General features: G+C 35.7%; 3 protein-coding genes across 3 annotated transcripts in view; 2 read left to right on the forward strand and 1 right to left on the reverse strand.

Annotated features, from left to right (window-relative positions):
* LOC136814763 (transmembrane prolyl 4-hydroxylase-like) overlaps window positions 1–24,557 on the forward strand; it is a 52,543-nt gene that overhangs the window by 12,365 nt on the left and 15,621 nt on the right. Inside the window, exons 8-10 of the mRNA XM_067071184.1 lie at window positions 1,880–2,045; window positions 6,534–6,591; window positions 7,390–7,523. Coding sequence (XP_066927285.1) covers window positions 1,880–2,045; window positions 6,534–6,591; window positions 7,390–7,523 — 358 coding nt within the window. The remainder of the gene's footprint in view (window positions 1–1,879; window positions 2,046–6,533; window positions 6,592–7,389; window positions 7,524–24,557) is intronic.
* LOC136814820 (uncharacterized) lies at window positions 11,292–12,881 on the reverse strand. The gene is made up of 2 exons (XM_067071247.1): window positions 12,653–12,881; window positions 11,292–12,177 (listed from the first exon to the last, which is right to left on the reverse strand). The coding sequence occupies exons 1-2, from the start codon at window positions 12,864–12,866 to the stop codon at window positions 11,432–11,434; spliced, it is 960 nt and encodes a 319-aa protein (XP_066927348.1). The 5' UTR covers window positions 12,867–12,881; the 3' UTR covers window positions 11,292–11,431.
* Window positions 13,009–15,379, forward strand: LOC136814822 (uncharacterized). Its single transcript, XM_067071248.1, has 2 exons — window positions 13,009–13,279; window positions 14,527–15,379. The coding sequence occupies exons 1-2, from the start codon at window positions 13,063–13,065 to the stop codon at window positions 15,261–15,263; spliced, it is 954 nt and encodes a 317-aa protein (XP_066927349.1). The 5' UTR covers window positions 13,009–13,062; the 3' UTR covers window positions 15,264–15,379.

Raw genomic sequence — 24,557 nt, forward strand, 5'->3', positions numbered from 1 at the left:
ATGCAAAGAGATGAACCTCAACCTTCGAGATGTCCAATCAACCTGATGAAGCTTCACAAAGTCGAATTTCAAGTCCTTCCTGTGCAGGGACACTATATGCATGGGAAAGTGGAAAGGAAGATACCTGAAATCAATGCATCTATCGAAGATCGCTTCACAAGGAAAAATTGTCTCTCTACAGTGGGGGAAACGTTATCTGCGACAAAGGCAAATACGATCAATAACCTACCACTCGCCCTTGGTAACATCGTTGGTGATTTCGAATGCATGGACTTGATAACTCCAAATAGATTGTTACTAGGAAGAAACAATGATAGAATCCTGAGGGAAACGTGATAACACCGATAATCCATCAAAAATCTTACAAGCAAATGAGCAGATCTATCAGTCTTGGTCGAGATTTGGCTTATTACCCATGTTCCAAATTGATGAAGCAACAAAAATGGTACCAACAGATAGCATCAAATTGGAGATATTGTCATCTTTACGAAAACTGATTCGCATATCAAAGGATTATACGTATGGTCAAGTTACTAATCTTGAATACAGTACCGAGGTGTTGCACGTAAAGCCCCACCATAGATACAAAAACGTGACAGAGAACGTATTTCGTGAAAAAAACGAGCAGTTCGTGGTTTGGTTATTATTCATCATGTTGACGAGTCTGACGTAATGACTCAACTTGGTCAAATGGCATTGTATGTTGATTTGGCTTGTTCAAAATGATTTTCCCATTGGGGGGAGTGTAATGTTTGTGATTATAAAATGGACAAAATCATTTTAACTTCGTGTTAATGACTTTGATCTTATAAAAGATCGCATATTCTTAGAGAAAACATATTTTCTTATAATTAGCAGAAAGCAATTATCTTTTTACGCATTTTTAATTGTTTCAATTTTGATCAGAGAGTTTTCACGTTTTCTGATTTTCACATTTTCTGACAGAACACCTTTTGTAGAAGGATGTATGTTGAGGGAAGTCAGAGAAAAAGTCACTATTTTTAATTTACAAATTTGGAATTTAAGTCAATGAATTTCAAGTTATAATTCATCAATTTTCACTGAATTATTGGCATGGCATTTCACAGCACACACTCATAGGCCAGCCGGTGAGTTTTGGTTCTTTTGTTTTTCTGTGGTTTTGTCTAGGACTTTGGTTCTCAGTGTCTCTCTTTAAGTTAGGATAACCATAGGATTTTTTTCAGTACAATTTTCAATTATAGAATTTACCTAAAATTTCATTTGGAATTAGCTCATTTCAGTCATGTTTTCATGTCATTTTGTCTCTATGATTTGTTCACATTTTTGAGATATTTTAGAGGTTTATCACGAGCATTTTGAGGATATCTAGGATATTTTGTCATTTAGTCAAGGATTTGTCATTTTAGTTCAAAATATTTATCATTTTCATTTTGTACTTTTTAGTTTGAACTCTGTCAACACAATACATCAATCAACTTCAATTGTGTGCGTGTTCCAAACCGACCCTTAATCTGTGTCCAGCCTGCCTGCCTCTACAAACCCCACTGGGAAATTGCCCTATGATTTTATCACCAATTGAAAATTGCACTTCAAAAACAATCCCCACTTGCGTTTTTGAACTGAAAACAATAGATTTCCCATTCCCATTGATATTTCATTAGTTTCAATAGTCAGGTATGATGATTGTAGCCTGTTACTCCCCCCGGGGATACCTAGGCAAGTGAAAGGTATGTGTATGTGCCGCCATTAACTCCCCACTGAGAGAAAAAGTTCCACTGAGCTTGCGAGACAGTGGTGTTTAATACATTGAGTACTGGAAGAAATGTTCTGCGAAATTCTTTGACTCGAATTTCTAAATTTACTAACCCTCAGAAATATTCTTCTTTTTCAACAATAGGTAAAATAACACCTGAGGAATTTGAGACGTTAAACACACTCGGTATCGAAGATTACTTAAACATTGTGATGCGAGAACATCCCAAACATCGTCAACGAACTTCCGATCAAGTCTGGTTACCAATGTCTGAAGAATACGATGTAGTCCTTAGCAACTTAAGAAACAGGTATGACGATTGTAGCATGTTACTCTTCCGGGGGTATCTAGACAAGTGAAAGGTATGTGTATTAGCGCGTTTAGCGTGCAGTGGTCCTGATTACCCATTACGCTTTGCGACTGTGAAATGGCCTATTGCCAGACGAAGATGGCTTTATTTCTAAGCAATGCAGTCAAATAACAAGTGGTTGACTATAAAAGAGTTTGAAATGTTGGATTAGAAGCTTAAATCATTGTTGAGGGGAAATAATGATCGCGCTGGTTTGGAGAGTTCCGTTTCAGTTAGAAATATATTATCTTTCTGTAAGGAACTACCTAGATTCAGAGATTCAGTTTTAAGTGTTTTGACATTATTATAGGGCCCGAGTCAGGATAAAATCAAACGGAATTTAAACAGCGATGACGAGTTTTAGGTCCAAATTAAAGAGAAATTCATTATGTTGTTATATAAAGTGGTAAATTGTCTAAGAATAAAATTATAAATCCTTTAGAGTATGTATTTCTATCAATATAAACGTTAAGGTTATTCCCATGACACATTTTGATTTGCGCATACCATACCATAGTTCTTGATCGTCCTCGTCTAAGATAGTTTACGATAACCGCCGCCCTAATGCACATTTTGAATGAGAGACATTTTAACTCTCGTGTTATATCCATAAGTTCAGCTAACATGACACTTAGTATTATCCTTAAATCTATAGTCTAGCGTATGTATCAGTAAATTGCGAAGTAATGTGTTTTCCTCTGGGTGTTCCTATTTTAGGAGTGTATAATTTCTCATTAAAACGTCGTGGCTGTGTGTTGCATAAATGTTATTTGATAAGCGTATTGTCCTACAAAGATCATATTTTGATCATGTTCATCGTTACGACCTTGAATCGCAAATTGCGACCTTAAATCACAAATTACGACCTTGAATCAACACCAATAAATTTTGTAGAAGTGAAACCAATTCTTACAAACTAAGAGCCAGTACGCATGCTCCAAATCAAGATCAATATAGAAGCGTTGATAGATTCCATTGATGTAAACCATCCTAAAATGAAAGCCCAATCATAATCCATCGCTACTTTGGTTACCATTATGTTTTTCTGATTATCCTTGTCCGAAAAAATCGCCATGGCAATGATCCCAAACACTGCTGTTCCAAATAAAGCAACTGAAATTAATTTTGCTTTAATCTTAACTCCGAAAATCAAGCCGGATAACACCAGTGCCAAAACACTACATATTAATGCTAGAATGATGCATGCTTGCACTGCCCGTAGACTCTTGGTGATTTTCAACTCCTGGCAGACTATACAGCGACGTTCGCCTATATCTGTCTTACGATTATACTGTGTACATTCACGCCAGAGACCGATTGATATGGTCTGCTTAACACCTCCGTTATCGATGCTTCCGTCAACCCATTTCATCCAGCCCGTCATTTCGTCATGACCAATGCAAATAGATGCAAAAAATGCTGTTATTTGTATGCAGATTAAGAAAATGATCGTCTTTGCTATCTCCATTGTCTCTTTTGTATTTTCTGAAAGAAAGAAGATATAAGTTAATAAAAAAGGTATCTAATAAGCAACGGTGTCTGAAAAAGATAAAGTGTCAGAGACTCTGGGACTCTCGGGCGATCTCTAGACTAACCCTTTTGCTAAGAATCTTACAACAATTTTGAAAAAAGAAATTCACAAGCACTTATGTACAGCTTGAAAAAGCTATCCTCAGAAAGTTTAGCTATTCAATAATGTGATTGAAAGACTGAAAGGTATTTTACTTTCAAAAACCGTTGAAAACTACTGAAAATAAGTTAAAAAAGATACGCTTTAGATATACCCAACGTAAACTTTGGTTTTCAAAGGTTTTTCATGATATAATCTTCTTTCGAGACTCCCCTTGTCCTTTTTATTTGCATAATACCTCTCATTTACCCTCCGGTACATAACCCCTGCTTCTTCCCTGAAACTACCTTGTCTCATAATTCATTTTACTAACTTTTAAAACTCTGTTCATCTTGAAAGGAGCAGACTTCTTCCACTCCGTTTCAAACCTAACTCTAACTCGTGTCATTCAAAAGTTTTCCCAAAAAAAAACCACAAGACTCTCGACAAACGAAAAGTAGAAAAATATTTTTTCAGACTTAAATCTTTTTCAGTTTTCCCTCAAAGAGAAGAGTAATCTTGAGCCTAAAATCTTTTCCACATTATACATGTTTCCCTTATTTTCTCCAAACGTTCATAACATTTTTGTTTTTACTTCATATTTTATTCATGTCTAATGTATTATAGATACCCCGCCGTTCTCAACTTTTTCCGAACTAAAAGCTTTCACATCTAAAACGTTTTCCTTCATTTACAAGAAGGGTATAAAACTAACAAGTTTTTTATAAGAATATCGTTTTGGTTAAGGAATGTTCTATAATTTTAACTATTGAAACGTTTGCCTTGAATTCTGAACTAAATCACTACACGTTTTTTTTATAAGAAAGCCTTCGGATGTTCTTAGATTTTTGAGTTTGAAGCCTAAAAATGTTCTTAACATGCACTTATTTTCACCAATTTTTGAGTATTTTTGTCCATTTTCCTAAGAAATTGGATATTCTAGGGTCTACAAAGCCTTAAAATGTTCTCAACTTGTTCTTAACATTTTGGCTATCGGAGCCTTATGTTCTTATATAGTTTGTTCTGATAAAACAACGTGTAGTTTATTCTCAAGAAAAGAAACGATCCAATTTCAGAATAAAGAGTTAAGAAAAATCCACAAGACTCTTCTCAATATATTTTCTAATCATTTATAAATTTCTCTTTGCTGCTATCACTGTCAAAATATATTTTGGCAATTTTGGATATTAGATTAAAGCTCGGGCGAGAATTGTGCTTTCTGGCTACATATTCTCAGCCTTAATTAAATTTATTGGAACATTTTTGAGCTTTTAAATCCTGCACGAAAAGGGTCCTGAGATCCTAAGGTCCTTAAGTCTCAAATTAAAACTCAGAATTAAAACTCTACTTTCCAACCCTACATCAAAGCACATAAAAATCACTTGTGATTTTAAAATTTTAAAGGAATTCCCCTGTTGTGCAAATACTTTACAGCGGTGATTGTAGCATTGAGCCGAAAATCAGAAGACAGGTTTTTCTTCAGAAGTTCAGTCAATCTACAGCGAAATTAAAACAATATATACCAAACAACCAAAGCGTCCAAATGTAGTAACAATTTTCTGTCTGTTTTCCATGAATTTTGAAAAAAAATTGTAAAAACGACAGCTTTAATAATTTACTCTAATTAGCTAAGGTCCTCTTGAGGGTTAATATAATCAAAATCTGATTATTATTTTATAAAAATTTGATAACTTTGTTTTTGATTACCGCCAAAAATCAAGCATTACGGACAGTTTCTGTTTAATCCTTTAATCTTCAGTAAGCTGGATACACGTTTTTTTTTTATAAGAACGTCAAAATTTTTCGAAGCCTTCGGATGTTCTTAGTTTTTTGGATTTGAAGCCTAAAAATGTTCTTAAAATGTTCTTATTTTCAGCATTTTTTGAGCATTTTGATGTAATTTCTTAAGAAAATGCATATTTTTAAGTCTCCAAAGCCTTAGAATGTTCTTAGAATGTTCTTAAATTTTTGGGCCTCGAAGCCTTATGTTCTTATATAGTTTGTTCTTATAAAAAAAAAAACGTGTACAGAAACTAAGTTGTTAATTAAAATAATCCACAATGGGCAAAGATAGTCGAAAGGATTACATCGCCTGTACAAACAACTTCACACGTGATGATGATTACCGCCAAAAATGAAGCATTACAAATCATCACGGATCCTTTAGCGAATTTTCTTTACAGCCCTTGCAGCCTGAATCAGTGATACGGTGGATTTATCATAAGGTCAGTGAGGTGGCCCTCCCAGCGGTTTGCATGATTGCATGAATTGGTTGTTTTGGTTGCGTGAGTGCGTTAACGTAAAAATCCAAGGATTGCATGAATTTGCGCTATTGTGTATGAATACTTGAATTTTACCTTTTGCAATACAATTTCCCCCAATTTTCAGATGTTTCCCCGATTTTTCTCGAAAAATATTCCGATTTTCTGAAAAATCGTGTTTGCGTGAAATTCCGCTTGAGGGGCCTCAGTGAGAATACAGTTAAGAAGCTATAAATACCAATAGTGAGATGATCAAACCCCATCTTTTGATATACACGGTTTTTTTATAAGAACATCCAAAAATTTTGAAGCCTTCGGATGTTCTTAACTTTTTAAGTTTTAAGCCTAGAAATGTTTTTGACATGTTCTTATTTTCCCCCATTTTGTGAGTGGTTTATTAAAAATAGGTTATTTTAGAGTCCGCAAAGCCTTAAAAAGTTCTCAACATGCTCTTAACATTTTTGCCATTGAAACCTTATGTGTTTATTATATGGTTTGTTCGTTTGTTCTTATAAAAAAACGTGTAGTGGGTTTTGAAATCTTTAATTGATTTAACTCCCTTGTTGTTTTTTTCTACAGATTTGGAGAGATCTTCAAGATTCCACAAAGAGTATTGCTTGGTTCTGAGCATATGCAAGTAAGAGAAAGTTCTCTTTGGTCGGGGCCATTGACTTCCAAGCCCGAAGGGTTAGACTCGAGACTCCTGGATGGGAAATGAAGCCACTTATTTCCCATCCAGAACGCCCGGAAAGTAAAATCTATCACTAAATTTCAAAAAATGCATTCCTCAAAAACAAAGGAACCGCTAGATACAATCCGTCGTCATGATTAGGGCGCATTCTAGGTGCGTTCTGGATGGGAAATAAGTGGCTTCACCTTTTCTTGCCAGGGAACGGTTAAAGATTCTACTCTAGCCCTTCGGTCTTTAAACTCAATGGTCGGGTCCTCTAAGCTTATGAAAACCTTGAGAAGAAAAATATTGTAGCAAAAAGATAGGAGGGCAAAGTGTGTTGAAACCCCAGGGAGGGGTACTTAGGTAAATGGAGGGGTACTTAGATAAATGGAGGGGTGCTTAGGCAAATGGAAGGCACGTGTATGTGCCACCCTTTAGGGTTTCTTTTTGGGCTTTCAAAGTCCCTCTAAGGGTCGTAAAAAGCACAATATCTTATCACAATACTCCAATATTTATCCCTTAAAAGGCTAAATTTTAAGGAAAAATACCCGGTTAGGGTTCCAAATTTCACAAATTTCCGATTTCCGATTTTAGACCCTAAAATTTCCGGTTTTTAAAATTCGGACTCCCCCCCCACCCGGGATTGCAACCTCATCGTATTGCTTGCTTTTCGATTGTTACTGATAGCGTCCATCAGAATCGTAAGTATATTTTTCTCCAATGAAATTGCTCATAATTTTAACATATATTTGCTTTGTTTAGATCGTGCGTTACAAACCGGGAGGTCATTATCACGCACACCATGACACGGAAACACACAAAGCAACCAACAAACCGTGTTGTCATCACACCAGTACAGCAACCATCAAACAACATGGTAGATGTAGGCTATGCAGGTATCCATTCTCTTTTGTGTTATCTTGCTGTGTTACTTCCGTTCTTTGAGAATGTAGATTGCTAGCAGTATGGTAGCATAGTTCGGATCCCCCTCTCAAAGGGGCGGGGTGACACCTTCCGAAAAAATGAAGCAGGGGCGGGGATCAGAAATTTTCATGAAAAGGGGGATAGCAAAGAATTGTAGATTATTTTCAAGCACTATTATGAAATTTGGTCTTCATGAAAGGAAGCTTTGTGCTAAAGTAATCTGAGTCAAAAAGAAGAAAGAAGTTTATTATTTCGCTTTCTCTTTATCTCTCTAAAGATATTTCACATATATTTGTTAGCTATTTTTGTCCAAAATCCTTGGGTGATAAGCATTAATGGTTGAGGGATTCCAAGAAGGAGGGATCAGAACCCTTTCCGCACCATGGCTATCTACTAAATGCTATCAAATGCAGCTCTCAAATACAGCTCTCAAATACAGATCTCTAATTCGATGTTCTTCTAATCGATACGATTATTCGTAATATTGAAAATCAACGTCAACAAGTCAACCGTTTATTTCGATGAAAATCCAGTTCCCCGTCGACTATACAGTCGACTCTCAACATAATTCAAACCTCTATTATTCAAATTTTTCTTAAATTTGATGTAAAATATAGGCCCGTCAGTGAGAAACTGACGAACGAGAGTTTACTTTCAATCTAGTGTTTGTATGAAAACGCGCGTGCTGCACAACTTGCGAAATAAGTCTTGCTTCAACTAAGTAGGAGATGCACTTCTAGTTTTCAGCTTTATCTCATTCACCAAATGGTATGAATGTGTCGCCCTTAGGGCTTACTGCCGTTGGTATCTGGTATGGGCAGTAAGCCCTCCCGTCAAAAAAGGGAGAAGTGAGCGAACTCTCACCCTGGAAAGGAACGGTTTAAGTAAAACTCAAGGACGTGCGTTTTCGAAAATCTGGGTCGTCTTCGCCTTATTTACGACAGCCCTCCTGATAGGACATTTTTACAAATACCCTCTAATTATACTTTGAATAGTTTAAAAGAGAACTTCAAACATTCTCTTTCTGTTGAAGCTAGAATCTTGATAAAGTGCAGGCTATAGTTTATACAGGCTAAAGGCTATAGTCTACACAAGCGGTCACTGAAAAACAGGATAATTTTGAAAACAGGAGAGCAACCCAAAGCGGAGTAAATAGTGACGGATATAGTTTGTCCAAAACTCTATCATGCAATGTTCTTTCCCTTGGTGTCGGTAGTAACAACTGCGCTAACATTCCCGTGTTTACTACCCTTCAATGACTATGGCAGCGCTTACATCACAGGGAAAACTGAGTAATCTCTAGATTCCATACAACACAAAACATGTCATCGAAACGTAGCTTATAGACGAAAGAAGTACAAAATTGGACTTTAAGAGAGCAGATCTACAACAACAATCATTATCTTTTCATTTCACAATGAATACGTAGATAATCACCATGTCATAAAACTCCCCTACACCAAGTTTATGGTTGTGTTGTCTACGCTTACTCGATAACAGCTGGTAATAACTTTGTTACGGTCACGGTAAACCCCTGAAGGAAAATTAAAATTAACCATCTGAAGAAAATAGTCCTTCCGCAGAAAATTCTACAACAAGAATCTTGTTGTGCTCTTGAAAGTCAAAAACTAGATTTTCCTGATACGGTGCCCTATTTCTTAACAAAATCACGCCACTTTATTGTCATTCCGAGTCCTATTATTAGAGGAGCGCGATATCCTCACAAATTTGAGAATGCATATTTGTCAGATTGTTTGTTTACACACATCCCTTTAGAGCTTTAGAGAAGTGGGTAGAAAACAATTAAAATGACTTCTTACCAACAATTATACTACTTCTAACATCTTACATTTCCTACTCGATGTTTGTATGCAAATACTTTCATGAATGAATTATTTCGATGAACTTAATTAAATGAAAGGCGATTATAAAAAAAATTCGAAGGTATCAAAAGAGGTATTTTTATTGCTAGACTGATGCTGTGCATGTCATTTACATTTTAATTGCTCTCTCGCTCTCAATTTTTTCAACAATCACAAAACCGCTATTAAATTCAAATGCTATCAAAAGTTACATACAGCCTTTTTTGTCTCCGCTGCAGAATACATTGAGACAGACTTTATATTAGACCGGCACGCCACACGGTTTACGCGGGAAAAGTGAGCATGAGCTTAAGGGAGAAAATTTGTAAGCAGGTGGAGATGAAAACCCCTATTTACCAAAGACTTTTCTTGTTTTTTAACCAGATAGTTTTTTTCGTGCACTTTACTGTGGGTTACAACTTGCAGCCTTATTAGGTAATTCATAGATCGATATAAGCCCTCCGAATGGAAGGAGCTACCAAGCCATGGCATATACCATGACACTCGAATGACACTGGAAGAGCAATGCTAACGCGAGGCCAAACCTTATAAGTGCCACGGAACGTCACAATGCCAGTCTAATCTACCTATTATCAGATAATTTGGGCAATTCTATTAAAGAAGAACATGTTAAGAGCATTTTTAGGCTTCAAAAATTTTGGATTTTCTTATAAAAAAGGTGTATTCGAAAGTTTTGAGCCTTGGGGACACGAGCAAGCTTTTCTCGCGTTTGTGCAATGCAACATATTCCATCCCACCAACACTAGAAAAAAGTGCATGTCTCACGGTTTCTTTTTTTTTGTCTCATGAGACAAATCACTTGTTCGCTCCCGTCTCATGTATGGATGTCAATGCTGGACATTGACCAAGAAACAATTCGATTATATTGAGAGTCAATATATCAAATTCTTACGTTACCTAGTCAGAGGAGGTAATCAACGCAAACCTGAACTGACTGAATATACAACAAATGATGGAAAAAAAGGAACATTCAAAAAACTACTCTACTCAAATGAGCAAATCAAAAACCTTATCGACCGGCCTTTGCTTTCTAAGTAACTTCAAAATCAGCAATACAACTGGATTGCACACTGCACCCGAGCTTCAAACGAATGCTACTAAAGGGGGGGGGGGGGGAGTTAAGAAAAACACTTTTGAAGTCGTTGCATTGCATCAGTATGGCAACCAAGATTGCGTTGAGTTTGAATAATTTTTGAATCCATAAAAAACTACTTCAATTACTGTTAGCTATCCAGCATCACACTTCAAAACCTATCAACACTTCTTCTTCCGTCATTATGTAATATATGCTGACTAAGGAGAATTAACCCTATTCATACTAGGTTTTTAGGGACGGTTCAAAACAAGGGAGGGGCTTTTCCTTTTCATCATGGTCAAAGTAACCAAAAACCGAAAATTTCTTATGCTCTTATGAATAGCTATTACAAAAGCTTTAGAAAAAAGTTCCCTGAATCTAAAATGTTTATTTTGTCCTAAATATTCAATAAATTACATAAAAAATAATCTTGTATTGGAAAAGTGTCAATTTTTGTGACACCTTACTCACAGAAAAGTCATCATGCTTAAGGTGTAAAAATTTTTATGTGTCAAAATTTATTTTATTTTAAAGCTGAATAAAAGTTAGGAATTTACAGAAAATTTCATGCCAAAAGATTTATTATTTCAGGAGCTATTTTTAGTTTGACCCCCGAACAGAAAAAGCCCCCTCCCTAACGAATAGAGTTAATATAGAGATTTTTCCAAATTAGTGGGAGGTGGAGAAAGTCATTTTTTCTTTCGTTGTGTTGTGTTAGCAAATTGTGAAAGATACGTTGACAATTGATGGACTTAATAAGCATAAACCTAATCCTCGTCACCAAAAACGCCTTTTTTCAATTTGAGTAAACGAGTGATAAAATCTTTAGGTAATAAAAAAGAGAACCATTACATCAAAATTGTTAGTATATATTTCCGCCATTTGCCGAAGCAAAATATTTGACGTGAAGTTCAAGTGAGGTTTATATGACCTCGACATCTTTGTTTGAAACGACTTTTCTGATGGTCACTTTTTTTAAAAAGGGTTCAATATCCATTCTAACGATTAACCATTCGATGAATTTCTGACATATGCTAAGGATACTGACAGGCAAAGACAAAACTACTAGCCAAGGATGCTCTTCTAGAAGCCCTTCAAGACCATTGGAACTTAGATTCATGACAATCTCTCTTTCAATATTGATTCCATCCACTTTGATTATGCGTTCTGTTTCGATCTCACCATTCCGACACATTTCAGGTAACTCGTCCAAAAGATTTTGAACATGTCGTTGATATGATTTTTCTGTTTCCTCATCATCAAAATGAATATCAAATTCTATCTTCCGAATATTCTGCTCATTTTCAATATTGTTAATCGAAACTTCATCAATCTGGCTCAAATCAATCCAATGTTTATATTTGAAAGTCTTATTTTCTCTCCAAATGGTTTTTCTTGTTTTCCAAAATTTCCAGATCGGTTTTGGTTCTCTCACTTCACAATATGTTACAACTTCAGGCGCTGTTCGTATGTTTTGTTTGATTTTATCTTCCCAAGCAATCCCTCTTTCATGGCTTCCTCCAAAATGTAATCTTAAATCCTTATCACAACATAGCATAATGGCTGCTATAGCTGCATGAAGAAATGACAAAACAGCCCATGTTCCGAAAATAGATTTCATGATCGACGACTTGACAAAAATTGTTCCAATCAAAGATGAGCAAAACTCTAAAACCGAGAGAAAAAGAAGTTTGATATACCTATATGAATCTACTCTATATCTACAACCAGTCAGTAACGCTATAGAGAAATGGTAAGTATTAGCTTAACGGGAAATACTTCCCGAACGGGAAGGTGGAAAATTTCCCGAAACATTTTTCGTTTCCAAATTGTATAAGAAACAAGTTTCCTGTTTGAGAAAATTAGCTTTAAACGCTCCGGAAATGGTTCTGGACAAAAGGAAAATAACTGATCGCCCTTGTTGAATATATAAATAAGGAGAGTAGCCTCTAAAAGCCATAAAATGTGTTAAATCAGAAATTTATTTCTTTTTTGGGCATGACGTTTGGGAACTAAATTTTACAATGGTAGCTCTAGTCGTCTCGATATAATTATATGTTGACTGATCAATTCAAATATACATTGAACTAAATGTCTTTGCAAGCTCCAATCCAGTACGCAAGGAAACTTCATGTATACTTACGCCATGGCAGGACCTCCAAACGTACAGATTTTAAATCATTTTCATGTCGACAAAAAAATGCAAAAACTCCATCAAATAAATGAAAGATAATATACACTCCAGTGACGAAGCCTGTTTCAGCGGGGTGTCTAAATCCAAAGAAAACGCCCAATGGAATACAAACAACAAAAATCCCATAAACCATTGAATAATACATCCATAAAAAGTCAGACATTTTGTTGTCCCTTTTTTTGTGTGCCTATGTTATACAAGCGATTCCGTATAACAAATTATCTACCATTAAAATGCAATTACAGTAATTCTAATTAACAGAAAAGCGTTGATAAGATTAGAGAAAGTAGGAAATATAACACTCCATATTACTGCTACTGTTTTTTAATAAAACAGGCATGCAAAAGGGACAATAAAAAATGTGCTACTTTTTATTTATATATTATGGTGTTGCTTTTTGTGTTTTGGTTGGCGGTATTGTTTGTGGCGGATGGTTTGGATATGAGCAACACCCCGGTGAAGCAGTTTTTGCCACTGGAGTCTATATTATCTTTCATTTGTATGATGGAGTTTTCGCATCTTTTTGTCGCCACGAAACTGATTTAAAATGCAAACGATTGAAGGTCCTGCAATGGCGTAAGTCTACATAAAATTTCCTGGTTAATCATTTTATTATTATAACGCTACTAAGAGTAAAGGTACCAGATGCAGCTTTAGATTCACTGCATTGTTTGGGCCCGGGGGGGGGCACTCGATCTGAAAACGACCATACGTTCGGCCCAAAATTTGGCTTCTAAAATCGGACCCTTACAGGGGGGGTTTCATGGTTGGCGGAGGAGCGGAATCGGCCCTTTTTTCGGACGGAGTGGCGGAATTTGGCGAAAATTTAGACGGAATTACGGAAATTGGGTTCTCTGACGGAGACGGAAAATTAGACAATTTTAGTGCGGAATAACGGAATTTAGCAAAAAAATTGGCGGAATTTCGGAATTGGTAAAAGATTTTCAAAATTTGCGGAATTTTCGACAAAAATATTGAATTTCAAAGGAATTTTCGGTGACGGAATTTTGGTTCAATTTAAGACGGTGTGACGAAAATTGGAGAAAAAATTGGCGGAATTACGGAATCGGGTACCCCCTGAAACCCCCCCCCCCTTACAGTGCAGTGAATTTCCATGAAAAATCATACCCTTACAGTGCATTTTTCAAAATTTCTCTGCCGTAAGGGCGAAAATTTTTGCAATTTTCCAAGAAAATGTGGAATTTTTCCTCCAAAATTGACCAATTTTGTGCCAATTTTACCAAAAAAATTGGCCTTTTATCACAATTTCTTACCCTTACAGTGCAGTTCAGTGCATTTTTGTAATTTCCTACCCTTACAGTCACTAGCTGAACTATGAAAAACCTACCCTTAAGGGCCGAACGTCTGGTAGGTCATTTACCTTGAGTGCCCCCCCCCCCCCCCGGGTGTCCAAGGACCTTTAGTTCATTTTACACTTTTGAATTGATCATTCAGCAACATTATATCGAAACGGCTAGAGCTACCATAGTGAAATGAATTCCTGTTTTAAACACAATTTATTGCTGCCATTTTGGATGGATGAGACTACCCTCCTTATTTATATATTTAACAAAGGCGATCAGTTATTTGCCTTTTTGTGTCCTGGACCATTTCCGGAGTGTTTAAAGCCAATTTTCTCAAACAGGAAACTTGCTTCTTATCCAATTTGGAAACGAAAGATGTTTCGGGAACTTTCCCACCTTCCTGTTTGGGAAGTATTTCCCGTTAAACTAATACTCACCATTTCCGTATAATATTGCTGACTGGTTGTGGATATAGGGTAGATTCATATAGGTAAATAAACTTCTTTTTCTCGGTTTTAGAGTTTTGTTTTGCTTTGCTTGGAACCCTTTGTATTGAGTCGTCGATTATGAAATCTATTTTCGGAACATGGGCTGTGTTGTCATTCGGTCACACAGTTATTACAGCCATTATGCTATGTTGCAATGACGGTTTAAGATTAACTTTTGGAGAAAGCTATGAAAGAAGGATTGCTTGGGAAAACAAAATTAAACAAAACATACGAACAGCGCCTGAAGTTGTAACATATTGTGAAGTGACAGAACCAAAACCGCTCTGGAAATTTTGGAAAACAAGAGAAGTCATTTGGAGAGAAAATGAGACTTTCAAATATAAACATTGGATTGATTTGAGCCATATTGATAAAGTTTTGTTTAAGAATATTGGAAAGGAGCAGAATTTTCAGAAGATTGAATTCGATATTCAATTTGATGATGAGGAAACAGAAAAATCATATCAACGACATGTTCAAAATCTTTTGGACGAGTTACCTGAAATGTGTCGGAATGGTGTGATCGAAACAAAACGCATAATCAAAGTGGATGGAATCAACATTGACAGAGAGATTGTTATGAATCTAAGTTCCATTGGTTTTCTAGAAAAACAACCTTGGCTATTGTTTTTGTCTTTACCTGTCAGCATCCTAAGTATCTGTCGGAAGATCATCGATTGGTTAATCATTAGAATGAATATTGAACCCTTTTTAAAGAAAGTGACCATCAGAAAAGTCGTTTCAAACAAAGATATCGAGGCCATATAAACCTCACTTGAACTTAACGTCAAGTATTTAGCTTCAGTAAATGACAAAAATATCGACTAACAAATTTGATGTAATTGTTCTCTTCTTTATTACCTGAATATTTTATCACTCCCTTACTTAAAGGTTTTATTTTTACATAAGTGCTCCTGTTTCATATCAGACACATATTCAATATCAGGACTGTGTCTCCCTATTGTTATATCATGCTAATAAAAGCAAAAAATTGTTTTTCTTTTCCTCATTCTAACCAATCTTGCTCCACATCCATGTCAATCCAGTGTTAAAAAGCTTGCGAATTAAAATTGATGAGTAAGCAAACGATATCACTCTTACTTAGAAACACAACCTTTAAGTTAAGAAAATGTGGTTTACGTGATGAGGATTAGCTTTGTGGTCATTAAGTTCATGAATTATTAACGCATCTTTTACAATTTACTAACACAATACAACGAAAGAAAAAATGACTCTTTCCACCTCCCAGAAATTTGGAAAAATTCTCCTTAGTCAGCATAAATTGCATAACGGTGGAAGAGGAAGTGTGGATAGGTTTTGAAGTGTGATGCTGGATAGCTAACAGTAATTGAAATAGTTTTTATGGATTCAAAAATTATTCAAATTCAACGCAATTATGGTTGCCATACTGATTTAGCGCACTCTATGTGGTCTACTTTGAATATCATAAAAACTAATATCTATATAAGATTTTAGCTCTAAGACAATCCAAAAATATATAAACAATGCTTTGATTCTTCAGTTTGATCACTTGAGACTTTTGATTCTGGCATTAGATTTTGAGATGTGGATGTTTTTTTATCGTTTGTGTTGGCGATTTTGTTTCCATTTGTCTTCTAGGTCTAAAAACGTTGTCAAAAGGTTTTACATCACAATTTATTAACAAATATCAAAAGGATTAAAAGTTTTATCATGCCTATAAAAAACGTATTCGGTTATTGATGTCAAACGTCGGTACGTCATCACAAAAGTAGTCAAGAAAAAGTTGAGCGTCAAAGGGGGGGGGGCACTTCTATGGTCCGACCCACGGCATGTGCCGCCCTTATAGGTAGGTTTTTCGAGATCCTCAAAATGCACTATAAGGGTGTACTCTTGATAGATGTACTCATTACTATGGGCCACATAAAGAGAGAGAAAAAAAGATCGTATTAAGATTTCTAATTTAGTTTATTACATTTCCTCCTTTCTCAGAGACTCTTTTTAAGCGATAAGCGCTCAGCTTTAGACTTCACATTGTAATATGGTAGTTTTTTCAGTGCTGATATGAAAACACTGTAGTTTTCTGACCGAGATGAATTTGGATGGTATTTTTCATACTGAAAACGGTTTTCAGGCAATAAAAGAATTGAAAACATGATGTCAGGAAAAAATATCGAGTTTCAACATGTGATTGAGTAAAAAAATGTTTGTGTATGTTATCGCCAAAATATAAGATAGTACGGAACTTTTTCCTCAGTGGGGATGAAAATTCCTATTGAAATCCCAATAGGGATAGAAATTGAGTTGTCCCAAAGATAAAAAATCCAGATGGCTTTGGAGTGTAATTTTTAAACATTGAATTTCGAGTGGGGATAAAATGAAGTTCATTTCCGCCAGTGGGGTTGAATTTTCAGTGTATTTTCCAACCGGGGACGAAATTTTTGGCAAATTTTCCATTGGGATTCTGGCGTCCCACCGGCTCTGTGAGACAAAGGTCTTTATTTCAAAAATTAGTTTTAAGGTTTTATTCAATAGCCCTTTTCAATACTCCTTTGTTGCACAAATGTACGTCTTTAAAAAATGAATGGAAAAACAGAGACAACTAAAAATACAATTCTGTGAGCATACACTTGGAAACCTTTTGCTCACAGTTGCATAGGGTGTCCTGAAAAAAAGTATAGAGTTGTACCACTTCTACAGAAAGAAAGTTCTTGTGTGTCTTTATTCACTAAATTTGCAATGTTTATGAACGTCATATTAATTGTCATGAGACATCTTTAATGGATAACTTTTACAATAACCAATTCTCAATAACTTTAACGTCATTAAAATTGTAGAGAAAGTTAATTCTTTTAATCATAATGACTGTTGTAAATACAATTACTTTGTTGGTATATATTTCTTACATTTTGTTAAACACACGAAACAACCTTCTACTCAGAATCATGTTCGAACTTGATACTTTTTTTCGAGACACCCCGTAGTTTGACTCACTCTAGTTTTCATTTCTTTTATTGCTGAAAATACAGCAGCAAGTCCTAGTACATGAACGGTGATTTAAATAATTCCTATTGAAATTATATTTTAAGATTCTGAATACAGTAAAAATTCTTTTAGCTTTTTCATTTCCATCCTGTAGACTGAATCATATCACCTCTCACGTTCTTTTATAAGATCATTACAAATTTTTTGAAGCCTTCGGATGTTCTTAACTTTTTGAGGTTTAAAACAATATATATTTCATTTTTTATGAAGACAAAAATATATAAGAACATAAAGCTTTAATGGCAAAAAATATTATGAACATTTAGGTTTTCAGGGACACCTGATTTCTTAGGAAATCGAACAAAAATACTCACTAGAATTGTGAAAATAAGAACATTTTTTGACTTACATGTGAAAAAGTTTAGAGCACCCGAGGGCTTCAATGATTTAGGATGTTTTTACAAAAAACATTTGTTTAACGTATGACATGATTCAGTGCAGTAGGAAGCATTTTCATATTGGGGGGCTGGAGTTTAGTGACACCACAAGGGCCAGCCATGGTTTGGCCCGAGGGGGGAAATTGTGAAAATTTGAGCTCTAGATTGCTAAAAAATGCACTCAAAACATGCACATAAAAGACAAATTAAAAAAGAAAAAATTTGCATTTTGCAAAATAACTATTTTTGAAAAAATTATAGGGGGGCATAGCCCCCTTTGCCCCCCCCCCCAGTTGCTACGGCACTGCATGATTTATACTGCCTCACACGGATTGAAAAAAAAAAGAGTCAGCATAAATTGTGATCTTTTTGCATTTCATAAAAAGAAATGTCTATATACACCATTTTGGTTTCAAGGAAATCTTAAAATATTTCAATGATGTTTTTAGGGTTGGTGTAATTTAAGATGCACGATCTAACGATTTACGATTCACGATGCGCGATCCATGCATACAGTATGCTGATTATTCCTAATAATTATCATAAAACTTAAATTATATAACATAACTCTAAAACAATGGCATAATCTTTTCTCACTTTTGTTTACCACGGTAAATTTGTGCAACAAAAAAGAAATGAGTAGGTAATGGAACTACGAATAATTACGACCGTAAAATTATGAAAAAAACTAACTTACATAATCATACTGTTGATAATGGAAGCTACCTTGTAAACATAATCTTACAATAGACGGATAGTGTAAGTAATCAATGCACAAGAAATATTTCTGCTCTCTCTTAATCGAATATAGGAATTTCTTTCTTAAAGCAAATAAAAGAATATATTGGCAAACAATATGTTTTGCGAACCGTAATGTACGAAGCAAAAAACTGGTGCTTTATTATGAGAAAGAATTTTCTTTCGGTAAACAATTCCCCTATTGATTCAAGTTATGAAAGAGAGAGAGAGAGAGAGAGTACAGAAGGTGAATGCACGTGGTTTTCACTTTCTTTTAATCTATGACTGATTTTTAAATATAATTTGTATAATCTTACATAAATGATGTTTTCAAAAATAATTGAGTTTCAGCGAATGAAAGTTTGTAAATTGCCTAAATATTTAATCATAATTTGCATAATTACGCATGAATTAACATATTTTATGCACGGATCGCGAATCGTGCATCGTAAATCGTTAGATCGTGCATCTTAAATTACACCAACCCATGTTTTTATACATACATAAAAAGGAGAAAATGGAAGTGAGAAAATTTCTAATTACATATTATATAATTACTTTTTCGTTGTTGGCGGGTGTTTTTTTTGGTAGTGGATTTGCATATGTATTTGGACATAATATGTACACCTCTGAAGGAGGTGTTGCCATTGGAGTGTATATTGTCTTCCAATTATTGGATGGAGCTTTTGCAGCTATTTGTCGTCACTCAAATGGCTTAAAACGTTTGCGTTTAATGGTTCTTCAATGGCGTAAGTAAAGATAAATCTCCCTTATTTGATTAAAAATCTATTCATTTCGCCCTTCGAAGCAGAGGGGGTACGAGATTTTTACGTCGAAATCTCGAATGGGGAGATGTCATCTTCAATTTTGGAATCTTGGCAAAATAGCACATTGAGATCGAAATATCTTGAAGTAACTAAATCTTTTTTATACTGAATTTTGCAAGTCTTTTTTCTTTGTCCTTTCTACATTAGAAGTTTGAATTTAATATAGGCTTTGTATAGTATCATTTGATCTTTTATGTATTCAAAATATCGGCACTTTCTTTTCTCTGATTTAGAATTTTGTTTGGCTTTGCTTGGAATTCTTTTGCTGAAGTCGTTGATCTTGAAATCTATTTTCGGAACATGGGCTGTGTTGTCATTCGGTCACACAGTTATTGCAGCCATTATGCTATATCGTGATGACGATTTAAGATTAAGTTTTGGAGGAAGGTATGGAAGAAGGATTGCTTGGGAAAACAAAATCCAACAAAACATACGAACAGCGCCTGAATTTGTAACATATTGTGAAGTGAGAGAACCAAAACCGATCTGGAAATTTTGGAAAACAAGAAAAGTCATTTGGAGAGAAAATAAGACTTTCAAATATAAACATTGGATTGATTTGAGCCAGATTGATGAAGTTTCGATTGAGAATATTGGAAAGGAGCAGAATATTCAGAAGATTGAATTCGATATTCAATTTGATGATGAGGAAACAGAAAAATCATATCAACAACATGTTCAAAATCTTTTGGACGAGTTACCTGAAATGTGTCGGAATGGTGAGATCAAAACAAGACGCATAATCAAACTGGATGGAATCGACATTGATAGAGAGGTTGTCATGAATTTTAGTTCCACAGAAGAGCATCCTTGGTTAGTGGTTTTGTCTTTGCCTGTCAGCATCCTTAGCATCTGTCGGAAGATCTTCGATTGGTTAACCATTAGAATCGATATTGAACCCTTTTTACAGAAAGTGACCATCAGAAAAGTCGTTTCAAACAAAGATATCGAGGTCATATAAACCTCAGTTAACTTCATATGTTAAGTATTGTTTTGGACAGATCTGCATGTTTAACGTGATGATCCAAAACCAGGCATATAAACTCATTTTTCTGTTCAACTGTAAATACATTCAGCCTTTAAACAATAGAGCTTGTTTCATTAGTATAGGACTTTTAGAAATCAACAGACGAAACCTGGTAGACAATGAAGACTCAGTAGAAAGTTTTATTTAAATTTTTTCTTTGTAATTTTTTGTTTATATTAATGGTAAATGCCCCCTTATCCCCCGGGGGTAATAAATTTTTCTTTAATTCGAACTAATATGTTGTCCTCTCAGCTAGAAATAAGTATTAAATACTTTCTATAATTTGATTCTTTCTCTAATTAAATTATCATATTTGACTGCAATCTCAGAGTCTTCTTGGTACTCCTCCGGTAAGCTTTTTCGGAAATCATCAATTAATTGTTGGCTCGTTCAAAAATATAGTGTCTCTATTTGCTCTTCAAAATCAATTTTAAAGTTTGTAATTACTCGCCATGTTTTCTTGTAACCTTCAATAGAGCTTTGATCAGTCAAATCAATACAATTTTCGTAGTCTGGAAGTACCTTAAGGGAACAAAATTTGGCGGATTTGGCGGATTTGGTCAAAATCAAGTTCCCACCAAATTTATTTTTTCCCGCCATCCGCCAAATTAAAATTACTGCATTTATTCCCCCAAATGTGTGCTATTTCAGGGATTTTCTTACTTGATTGAAGTTTTTGGACAAAAATATCCTTTATCCAGCCAAATTTAATTTTTCAAGCCATCCGCCAAAATTAATTCCCTCTGAAAACAACCTGTTCTCACAGAACCGGTAGGATTGGGGATAAAGATAAAGGACTGAAGGCCGATGGGGATTGATATTACCTTGTTTCTAATCGCCGGGGATTTGAATTCCATTGTTTTAAGAAAGAAAATTCATTTGGGATGGGGAAAATATCCAAAAGTAAATCTTAAACCGTCATCGCAATATAGCATAATGGTTGCGTGGCCGAATGACAACACGGCCCACATTCCGAAAATAGATTTCATGATCGACGACTTGACAAAAATTGTTCCAATCAAAAGATGTGCAAAACTCTAAAACCGAGAGAAAAAGAAGTTTATTTACCTATATGAATCTACTCTATATCCACAACCAGTCAGTAACGCTATAGAGAAATGGTAAGTATTAGCTTATCGGGAAATACTTCCCGAACAGGAAGGTCGAAAACATCTTTCGTTTCCAAATTGGATAAGAAGCAAGTTTCCTGTTTGAGAAAATTGGCTTTAAGCGCTCCGGAAATGGTCCTAGACAAAAAGATAAATAACTGATCGCCCTTGTTAAATATATAAATAAGGAGAGTAGCCTCTAAAAGCCATAAAATGTGTTAAATCAGGAATTTATTTCGTTTTCGAGCATGACGTCTGGGAACTAACTTTTACTATGGAGAATGGCTATGTGGCTGACTATGGTAGCTCTAGCCCTTTCGATATAATTCTGTCTCGATCAATTCAAATGTACATTGAATTAAAGGTCTTTGCAAACTTCAATCCGCAGTCCTCCCAGTAAAATTAAAATGTTTTTATGTGGCTCTAGGTACCAGATTTAGCACATTGTGCACATAGCCCTCTTCCTTAGGACAATGAAAAATAAATATTTTGGGAGCCCGAAAAATGCAGTGAATCTAAAGCTGCATAATGTATAGTCTAGCAAGCTAGACGACTAATTCAGACATATTAGAAATAAAGCAAAAAAGTAAATTTTAGTCGTCTAGAAACCTTTGTGCACTAACTCTTTAACTTTAACAAAAAAAAAGTGTCAATATCGCAATTAAAATTTTTCCCGGCTCAAAAAAAATTCTTGAAAATAAAATGTGTGTGGATTTGTGTGTTAAAAATGTTTCATTTGAGTTGATTTTATTTTGAGAGTTTGTTGTTGCTTAATAAATTGTTTTCTCGCTACGCAAGTTTCTGCGTAGCTAGGCCCGGTATCTATAAGGCTGGAACACCGGATTCTTCCAGTCGTTTATACAAACTAAATCCCGTATCATTATTTTTGTTTACTATTAGTATTACATGCATTATAAACGACTCCAGTCTACATAATGTACATTTACTTTTATAGAGCGTAATGACAATAAAAAAATTACGCCGGGGAACTTTATGTACACTTACGTCATCGTAGAACCTCCAAACGTACGCATTTTAAATCAGTTTCGTGGCGACAAAAAAAGGCAAAAACTCCATCAACTAAATGAAACACAATATACACTCCAGTGATGAAACCTGTTTTAGCGAGTCTGCTAAATCGCGTGCCACGCGTGCCAGCGTGCCATCGGTTTTTAAGCGTGCCAGCGTGCCATGCGTGCCATGCGTGCCTTCGTGTCAACTGTCTTGGCGTGCCGGCGTGCCAGCGTGCCAACCGTCTACGCGTGCCAATGTGCTAGCGTGCCAATGTGTCTTGGCGTGCCAGCGTGCCTACGTGCCATCCAAATTCCGGCGTGCCATCCAAATTTTGGCGTGCCATCCAAATTTTGGCGTGCCATCCAAATTTTGGCGTGCCAACCAAGTTTTGGCGTGCCATCCAAGTTTTGGCGTGCCATCCAAATTTTGGCGTGCCAACCAAATTTTGGCGTGCCATCCTTATTCCGGCGTGCCATCCAAGTTTTGGCGTGCCAACCAAATTCCGGCGTGCCATCCAAGTTTTAGCGTGACAACCAAATTTTGCGTACTTTTTTTAAATTTCCAGAGTCTTTATTTTCCATGAAACATTAATTGTTAGGCGATATTTCGGAATATACACTTACTACGGTCTCTTACACGGGTTAAGTAGTAGGCAAGTGAGGGGGAGTAAGAAAAGAAAAAGTCAAGAAAAATGATGACTTCTGAAAATTACTTTAGCCCTCGGACAACCATTTAACTAAGCTCCTTATTTTTGGCTACAGCTCCTGACCACTTGATTTAAAAAGGCAAAAAACGGTAACCATAAACTCATGAGCTTTTTGGCTATTTTGAAGTTTTAGGTTTCCAAAAAAAAAAAATTCCAGAAAAAAACTTTTTCAAAAGGTTTCAGAATGAAAAGCTTTTTCAACTTTTTAGAACAGTAGCGTAGACAGGGGTGAAGAAAGATCTGCGTATGAGAGTAGATTTTAACGACAAAGCACTTACCTATTCGTGACATAAAAACATCAACCGCCCCCCCCAACATGGACCCCCTCAAAAATACCATATGTTTAATTAACTGTGCTATTCATTGTTACTAAAAAAGGTAACACATGGTAACAGGGAGGAACGAGGTGACAGGTGAAGAATGGTGGCTCTGAGGCGTGAAAAATTTAAGAATACACTCTTTTTATTAGCATAACGTTTATAAGCCTACTTAGGTTCAAATTCGGTAAAAAAAAAGCATAACGCTAAGTATCTAAACATATATTATATATAAAGCTGAAAATGAGATTTTGCTTTGTCAAGAAAATGACAGGTAGACTACTGCCTTTCGCGTGGAAGAAACACGTGTATCTCCTTCAAAACTTTTAAAGTTATGTAATGCTCTGTTCATATAAAAATGAAAATAATAAAATAATAATAAAAGTACTACTATTTTCATATCTCTAAAACAGTTCTTTTGGAGCATTTAATGTTTTCATTGCATGACAATCTATATCCATTTGCACCGCCAGCATCCTATTGAGCATGAGAAAACATCTTGTTGTAAATTGGTGTACACACCTCATATTTTGTGATAATGCCATTATTTACATAATTTAAGTGTCATTACATAAAATAACCTTGAAAATGCTTTCCCACTAATTTTGAGGGAGTCCATATTGGGGTCCACAATGGGGTCCATATTACAGGGGTCCAAGTTGTGTCATCTTCTCCCCAAGCTTTACCGAAATTTCGGTAAAAATTCGGACGAGCACGCCGAAATTTGGATGGCACGCCAAAATTCGGATGGCATGCCAAAATTCGGATGGCACGCCGAAATTCGGATGGCACGCCAAAATTCGGATGGCACGCCAAAATTCGGATGGCACGCCAAAATTCGGATGGCACGCCGAAGTTTTAATGGCACGCCAAATTTGGATGGCACGCTGGCACGTTGGCACGCCATGGCACGTTGGCACGCT

This window comes from Clytia hemisphaerica, unplaced genomic scaffold (genome assembly GCF_902728285.1).
Source record: "Clytia hemisphaerica strain Z4C2 unplaced genomic scaffold, Clytia hemisphaerica genome assembly, whole genome shotgun sequence".
Lineage (NCBI taxonomy): Eukaryota > Metazoa > Cnidaria > Hydrozoa > Leptothecata > Clytiidae > Clytia > Clytia hemisphaerica.